Consider the following 8,778-nt stretch of genomic DNA (forward strand, 5'->3'; position numbering starts at 1 on the left):
TTAAAGCACTTGTTTGTAAAGGCCTGGAACAAAGTGTGATTTGACCATCAAAACAAATAATGTGTTTGATAAAGTATAAATTTAATCAAAATCCAGCAGCCTGTAGATCTCAAGGACCACAGCTGGCCATTCCTGACAGGTCTGAACCATGGCATTTAGAAATAGTTCGAAGATCATGTCTTCTGAGTCTTTCCAAACTGCTGCTTCAGGGGTGAGCCTTCCTGCTGGATGAGCCCTAACCTGTCAGGAGCACGGCTGGCCATGGCGCTTATATACGTGTGCTTGTGACCAAGAACAGCCTGTTCTCATTACCCATTAATAATTGTAATAACCTTGTTAAAAAGCACTATAATGTGAACATTAAAACACAATGACATCAGTCTAGAAACCCTGGAAGGAGACATGTTTGTCTCTCCCGTCAGAGAGCTTTGACCAGTCCATATTCATCAGCCTTTCAGTTTTACTTGAGCAGGCAGTAACCAACGTGTCAAGTTATTGATATAGATAAGAACTCAGAATGTACTATATTCCTGTCAGACATAAGAATGAGGAGTAGATTTATAAGTAACTCAGATCTATAGGAGAGGTGAATACACAGGCAGTACGCACAGGGACTGCTGTGGCAGTAAGACATTTTTCTAAATATTGATCTCAATATTGATGTACTGTATATTCTGACACTGTAAATGTTCCCCTTTGCAATATTTAAGAGCTGTTTAACAGGTCCTTGGATTACTGTTACTTTGGTAAGAACAGAGGAAATGTTGCAAATGAGAGGAAGTCATTCTGCCCCTTTTTGACTGGTCAACCCTGTTACAACAATGAGGGTTTTGTTCAAAATGTGTAATCTAAACCATGAAGCATTCAGGGTCTAGAAGTCCATATACTGTACATACCAGCAATATTGTTATTATAGGCAATTTAACATAACATTTAGGTTTTATTGTCTTTTTCTTGCCTAAGCCTTGAAGTGCATTAACGTCTTGAAGCGTCGATTGCTATATAACAGCTTTGCCTCTCTCTTTAAGCGATGGCGGGTCTCATAGTCCCACCCATGTGAGCAGCTAAACTGTCCAGCAGCTGCGTCCTGGAGGCGAACTTCCACTGTCCTGCAGCATCTCTCGGACAGCGGCGTCTCAGTGGCTGACGAACTCAATGCAGGAAAGTTCCCAAACAAAACTGAAAAGCAAACACCCCTTCATTTTATATATGTACCTACGTTTTAACGTAAATGTTGTCTGGGTTAATCTCTTGTTTTTACAACTGCTTCCTTGCAAAAGAACCTTGATAACCTGAGTCCATTAGCTTAGGAGTTTTGAGACCAGCAGGTGAAAATTGTCTCAGTTGCTGTAATACCACTTAAAGATTGACAGAAGCTAGTCTGATACATCTTAGGAAGGAATGGCCTGACCTGACCAGCAATACAGGGGGTACATTCTTATATGCAGAAGGATGTGCACAACATATACAGGACTAGGAGCATTGCTTTAACACCTGTTCTTTAACTCATTCATACTTGACCTTTGCAGAACACCAGCTTCTCGAAGAGACAGCATCTGAGTCCAGGACGTATAGCCCTAGTGTACTGTATGTGTCCGTGTGTAAGCACTGCGGATAACAGCTGTGCTTCAATAGAAAGCAAAGACTTTTCCAGTTCTCCTTAGGCTACTGAAACCGTTTCGGCTTAAATCATCTCAGATGATCAAGGTTCTTCTGCAAGTTGGAAAATGTTATATCTTCTGTCAGATGTCATTTTGACCATTTCTCATTTTTGAGATGTTCCATTCAGAAGGGTTAAACCTGTATTTAAAAAGCTGTAATGTTCTGTACTATCCAGACATGGGCTATTTGCTGGAAAAAGTTGTGTCTGTCAATTGGCTAATCAAGTTCTCTCAAACCCTTAGACATTCCAGTTGTGTTCTCAGACTCACAGAATGTACAGTCGTATTTTAATATTTTTTTAAAATGTGTGATTGGCAGAGAGTGAGCTATGATTTTAAAATCATTTTTTGGACTCTTATTATCTTTGTTATATATATTCCGTAACAACATTTCTGCTTTTGTATTTGACAATTTCTCACCATGTCCTCTTTCATCCCTGGTGAATTGACTACTTGCAATAGTTGTAGGATGCTGGACTAGCTACAGACAAGCAAGAACTGACATTATGATTCCACTTTCTACAAGTCTGTGGATGTTTTAAAAAGTTTCAACTTATATCCCTATTTGTCAACAGTTTGGCTACTTAAATGGAAAGAGCCCAAAGCTTTTGACAGTAGTTAAGGAAGTTAAATTTATTTTGTTTTTGTTTTTTTTGGAAAATAATGAACAGTTTCCATAAATATATTTTCAGGTTTGTTCGTCTGTAGATTTAAGCCAGGAATGCTCACTGCAATTTTAGTCACATTTAGGTACTGATTTTATTGTTCAACTTCTTATTGTGCTTTTTTGTATGTATTTATAAAGTATGTTTTGACATTTCTTTGGTGACTTAGGCCTGAATACTAGTATAAAAATATGTAAACACATTTGATGTCTTAATGCCTTTTAGATATTGTACAAAAAAGATGAAAAACTACAACACTTTTGTAAAAAAGAGTCTTAGATGTTCCTTATCACCCTGGTTTTTTAAAGCAGGAAGAATGCTCCACCAGTTTTGTACAAAAATGCTTTCCAATACTATATTTAACTTTTTTTGTATACAGCAGTTGTGTTTCCTTTACTTTTTATTGTCCACGTGTATCATTGTGAAGGGTGTATAATCGCTATTTCTTAATGCACTATTTTAGTTGGAGCGCCTATGAAAGCAATGCATCTTAGCAAAAAAATAAAAAATAAAAAAAACTTTAGTACAGGTATGCACCGAGATGTTTTACATCATTCATTTGAAAGTACTTGTACACAGAATTTTTTTCTTGTCAACTGTAAGGGAGACTCAACTTTTAGAGCGAATTTGGCTTGCATCTGAGCGTTTTAATTGTAAGACTATAACACTGTCTCCGAAGCATTTAACTCCTGACCTCTCTACCGTGGGCTGTGTTGAAGGGTGTGTTTTCCTTAGGTTCTAAGGCCTTCAAATTGTGGTTCAGAAAGCATCTTTATAGCCAAAGCTCTGTAATGAGATTCCCAGTTGCACCAGAATGCATATCACTTACATTTGCATGAAATCATAAAGGTAGCCCTTTTGCTCAGCTCCAGTGTTTTCATTCTTTGCGATTTGTGAACATACCAACATGATGATTTCAATGTTGCAGTCAGTCACAGAGATGTAGACCAGTGGCACCTCATGTGATAGCCCTGTGGTGTTCATCAGCTTGACTTCATAGTGCAGATGGAGATACAGTATGGGATTAAGGACCAATTAGCTGATACTGCATTGGAGAGTGTCCAGACCTGAATGTCTGTGACAAGCTGAGGAGAGGTGAATAACTAGAAGGAGATTTGCTTTGCGCATGATGGAAAAAGAGACGCCATGGTCATCCGATAGAAAAGGCACCTGTAAGGTTCTTACTGGACATGAACGAGCATCTCGCAAGGTTAACAGGTGTGGTTAGCCATGGCAGTAAGGAAGGAGAGGAGGTGATGTGGGGCGCATGAGTCAGAATACTCTGAAGAGTGGAATTAAAAGGCTGCTTATGTCTTTCTCAGACAGTAGTTTTATTTTTCAATTCCACCTGCCTGCTCTTGTACAAAATCAAGGCAGTCAGAATACAGAAACCTGGGAAAAGAGACGAAGCCTTGAGGCTGTTTGGTGCTTGTCTTTTTATTCTTTTATTTGCATCTTGACAGGCTTCAAGGTTATCAGTGAAGCAGAGGCTACAGAGTACCCTGGCATGCTGTTCTGTACATACAGTAGAAGACAGCAAGGGAAAGCCCTTGTCAGTGAAGCAGAAAGTGAAATCAAAGCATCTGGTGCCACAACGCACACTTACCAAGAATATTCCGTTTGTTTCTTCACTTCTGCCCCTTTCCTCATTGAGCAGAAGGAGATGAAATTAAAAGCAGTAAGAAACAGATGAAAAGTTGAGTTTCCCTTCATGGGAGAGGAAGTTTTCTTTGATGTTGTTGTTGTAGCTATTGTTGTTGCACACAAATCTGTATCATTTACTTATGCAATTTGTATTACTGTAATGCAAACAACTGTCACTCCACACTATTTCAGTGGAATACTTGTAAAATAAAAAAGAAATATAAGAACTGATGCCTTACGATAATGCCATGTTCCCCACACCTTGTGTTATTATTGAGGTTTTTAACTCTAAAAATATACTGTGAATGTCTACATTTCCTTTTGGGAGATTTCTGTCAAACAGAATACAAATAATTGAATAGGGAAAGGTGGATGCTAGGCCTGACTTCAGCAAGGACCAGTAAGCAAAGCAAGCGGGTTGGTAGATATCAGCAAAGGAAAAGTTTGGACTGGACTCCTCGAATAACCGCACACTGCGTGCCAGAGGTTCTGGAGTCCTCTTCACCTGCTTGCTAGCCAGCCATGTGAAGAGAATCTTTCCATTTCACCACCAAATAACTCCAGGCACTTTAATAAAGAACGGGTCAGGAAAGGCTAGCTTGGGTGTTTCAGAAGAAGAAATGCTTTACTTAGTGAATGAACATGTCATATTTCTCGTTTATGAATGGTGGTTCTGTTCTGAGAGTGCCCCAGCATTGTGTTCTTCCTTGTATAATCTTCCATGAGCAAGGCTTAAACTTGACTTCTACTGTTTCTGCAAGAGCCTTTTCACCTGTTAGCACCAGAGAAAGCAAAACAGTACAGACTTCAATCTGCGCATCCTTCTCCACTGACATGTATGCCATGCATACACAAAACCTCCCAGAGCAAGAGGCCAGCATTCCCCCTCTCCTGTTTTGCTAGTTACACTGTTTTTTTAAATGCAAACTGCTCTCCCACAAACTTGGTTCAAAATGCACCGCAGCAGTGCTCTTAAATCTTAAATCTTTCTTTATTTGCTTTCCAGGCATTGTACTAAATGAGAAATCATAAGCATTTTAACTCACAAAGATTCAGTTATCTCAAATGTTGCCAGTGCCAGAGGCCTGTGAGTGAGTAACAGATTCTTTTTAAACAAGGAAGGTAAAACCAAGTGAAACTATCCGAGCACAAGATATGTACTGTATGTGCTGTCCGTATGTATTAACCCATGTTTGACTACATGGTTTTATGAAGTATGTGAATAGCTGGAGTTGAAAAACCAGGCTATGTATATACTTCAGCATGTATGTACATGAATAAAGTTAATTTCTGTAAGAAACATGAATTTTAAGGCAGTTATCATGAAGCGTATGAAGGGCTTTTTGCATGCATAGTGTTGAAATGTAGGTGTGTTTCAGTGTACAGGCAGAAGAACATTTCTGAGTATGTTTCAGCTTTTACTGCTTTACTCCTGCTTTTGCTATTAATAACTCAGCATAGACTCAAGTCTAGGAAGGCCTGTGTGTGAAACTACAGTAAACTGAAGGAATAAACGCTGGTGTGTGACCAAGAATATTAGTGCAGAAAGCTGCTACGTATCAGAGCTATGTACCATCTTTAGATTTTAATAGAACCTTAATGGAATATTCTGTTAAGGTGAGGACTAGTCTGACTGGTTGTTTTAAAATTCTAATTAAGATGTACGTGAGTAAATTTGTTACTGATCACAAACCTAGGCAGGATGAATCCAGACTTGTAGGAATGGCTTCCTCGGAGTTCTGACAGAAATTTCTTATCTGATGGCTACAGTACTGTATGTATTCACAGAGATTTAGATATTACAGAGTGGTCTCCACATGTGTGAGGGTTATGCGCAAAGAACTGTTGCGAACAGCCAAATTCACAAATAACCAAGTCCTCCCTTATACCATCGCATAATGTACTACAGTGTATTGTGTATATGATTAAAAGATAGAAGCAACCCTTCCCTATATGATAATTAGGGAACTAATTCATTCGATCTAAATTTAATAAAAACATTGATCAACTAAAACAGACAACAGTAATCACAAACTTTTAGTAACCAGCTAAAATAAATGACATGAATCCCTCCTCCCCCTCAAGCAGATGCCTGCACTTTCACTCTTTGCCTAACAGCTGTCATTAAAAGGGCGTCTCCAGCCTGTCAGTCCCTGATACAGAACCGGGAGGGTTCATCACAGTGTAAAAGCAAGAGCAGGCTGAGCTGCGGGTGTTGTGTAGGGGCTGGGAGAGGCTCACTCACTGGCTAGATTAGTCATCACCATCCTGGTCTGTTGCACGAAAGTCGAACTGACAACCTTCATATCGGTTTGTTCCCTCTCTGCTCTTGTTCCATTCAAATCTCTGTCTGAATCGCCAATAAGTTGACAGGTGTTGAGACCCTACCGTACTTCATATTTTTTACTTTTTTACGTTTTTACTTTTAAAATATGTTCCCATGGTTACAAGTTTTACCCCTCCCCCCCAGATTTTTTACACTGTTTTTCTTTCATTAGTTAGCTGAATGAAAATATAAGACTAAGACTTTGTTCACTATGTGAGAAGCAGGATGCATCCAACATGAGAGAGGGGTTCAGGTGACAGAGGGCTGTATTTGCTGTTACCCGTCTTCCAAGCATCTGAATAGAACACCACCAAGTCAGTCATGTCTACCTTGAGCATAGGGGGCAAGAAACGGTAATTGGGCTCTGTCTTTCATTACGTTGCTTACATTTTTTAATTAAAAAAAGATTTGTAATTGCTGAGCGTTTTTTCCAGTTTAGAATGGGATTCAAAATCATGTTTCAAGATGAGAACAGCTGACAATTCTGTAGGTTTGCGATGAACTGCTATGATGGACCTGAGACAGCTGTCAGGATAACCTGGTGCATCGTGGGAGTACAGACTCTCACTGAAGATTAGATATATTAAGGTCATTGTAAATACATTACAGCCTGGTAAAAGAATCATAACTCTATATCCAAATGTCTCTTAGTTTTCCAGCAGCCAGCTCAGTTATGCCATGTTTTGAAACAGTAGCATGGTATTTTCAATGGGTGTGGTACTGTTGTGCATCTCTATTCAGGTTTCCAAGATCTTCTGTGATGAGGATATTAGTGTTGCAAAAAGTCAGAGCCTGGCTTTTCCATTCCATCTTTTCCATTGATTGGTTACATGTGCTGATTGCTTGCAGAGGATTTTGTTTCTCATATGAAGTTGTAAAAAGCTGGTCTCTGCTTCTGGTGTCCCCAGCAGAGGATTTGAACTACAGAATGTATTTTTTTTTATTTCTTTTGCAATGTTTGAATTGAGATGAAAAGGAAATGTGAAGGAGCGCTGCATCTTTATAAAATATAAAAAAATATATCATCAAAGTATATCAAAGCACAATGTTTAATTCTCTTCTTTGGAAAAAAAGAACTGTACCTTTTTGTTCTCAGAGTCTATGACCGTGCTGTAAATAGGATGCATGTTTTTCTGTGATCCAGTGAGTTTTGTACAGAAACCAACTAATAAAGATAACATTTGGCTTGAATTCCCCCGCTCACATAACCTCTGTGTTTTTTTGTATGACATGTTTGTAGTGTTAATTTATTTTCTGTTCAAAGCACCTCTTAGACCTCCACGTACTTTTAGAACCTGCCTTGGTCTAAAATTTTATCATCTAGGAAAAAAATAATTTCAGAGCTAGATAAGTGGAATGGCCTGCTCTTGTTTGGAGCAATTCCTAAAAAAACCGAAGACTCATGCTAACTTTTAAAATATCTCGACATATGTATGGAACTACACGGGTGATCACTGGTCCGGTCTTTTCCGTATCTCCCACATGATAATCTTGTTCCCATTGGGTCAGTCATCAGTTCTGCAGCGACACCTGATCACGATTCTGAAAGAGACCAACTTTGCTTATCTGATCAGTAACCAAGATAGACTTTTGCTTTTCTTTTAAACTCTCCAGCTTCTCCACATTCCTCTTCCCTTCCACAGATGTCATTCTACAGTAATGGAGCAGGTCATTTTTAATAGTAGCCATATGGGCACAGGAAGGAGTTGAATTACAATGCATTTCAGAGTTATTAAAGGTAATAAATGGCATTTTTCTTTTTTTTCTTTTTTTAGTGTTCCAACCTTAACCCCTAATAGAAAGGCTATTCATTTTTAGAAAAAAAGGGCAATGATTAATAGTCTTATTTCATGTGAAGAATATACTCAGTCTAACATTACACAGAAACAGAGTAAATTGCATACTAGTGTTTTTTTTACCAATGCACTGCACATCCACAAAACTCCTAAAACCTTCAAGAGTTAAATCAAAATAATGACCTAAATACTGTAAATTCATCACAGCTATGCTATGTCAATTTTTCTACATAGCAAAAACACAAATAAAACCTACTAAGAACTTTAACAGATACCTTCATAGTACCTTGAACACACTCCACATCCCTCTACCACAGTCCCTAAAAGAAACATTTCACCTTCTCTTCTTAAGGGAAACCTGTAAGTTTATCAGCATCCCACTTCGTTTTGCTCACATTGTCTATATTGAAAGAACTTATTGCAACTGTTTTTCCTGCATGCAACAGCAGCAGGTTCTTTTGTTCAAACACAAGGTATGCTGGCGATCAACTAATTATCTCCATAGGGTAAAGCAGGGACAGGCATTCCTTTAAACTGGGTAGATCTCAAAGGAATAGTTTTGATCCAGTAAATTTATATCCATTTTAAAATGTTAACAACAAATTGTTTGTGCTAAAAATATATGCAAAGCAGTTAAGATTCACTTCAATCAGTTGTCTGTTGTTTATTGATAATTGTCTTTAAAT

General features: G+C 38.4%; 1 protein-coding gene across 5 annotated transcripts in view; it reads left to right on the forward strand.

Annotated features, from left to right (window-relative positions):
* Positions 1-7,487, forward strand: part of LOC102696247 (transcription factor COE3-like) — a 165,507-nt gene extending 158,020 nt beyond the window's left edge. For all 5 annotated transcript variants that reach the window (XM_069186866.1, XM_069186689.1, XM_069186637.1 and 2 more), the window contains one exon: positions 1,029-7,487. In XM_069186866.1, the coding sequence (XP_069042967.1) occupies positions 1,029-1,060 (32 nt within the window). In that variant the 3' untranslated portion in view covers positions 1,061-7,487. The remainder of the gene's footprint in view (positions 1-1,028) is intronic.
* Positions 7,488-8,778: the final 1,291 nt, after the last annotated feature.

This window comes from Lepisosteus oculatus, chromosome 1 (genome assembly GCF_040954835.1).
Source record: "Lepisosteus oculatus isolate fLepOcu1 chromosome 1, fLepOcu1.hap2, whole genome shotgun sequence".
Taxonomy (NCBI): Eukaryota; Metazoa; Chordata; class Actinopteri; order Semionotiformes; family Lepisosteidae; genus Lepisosteus; species Lepisosteus oculatus.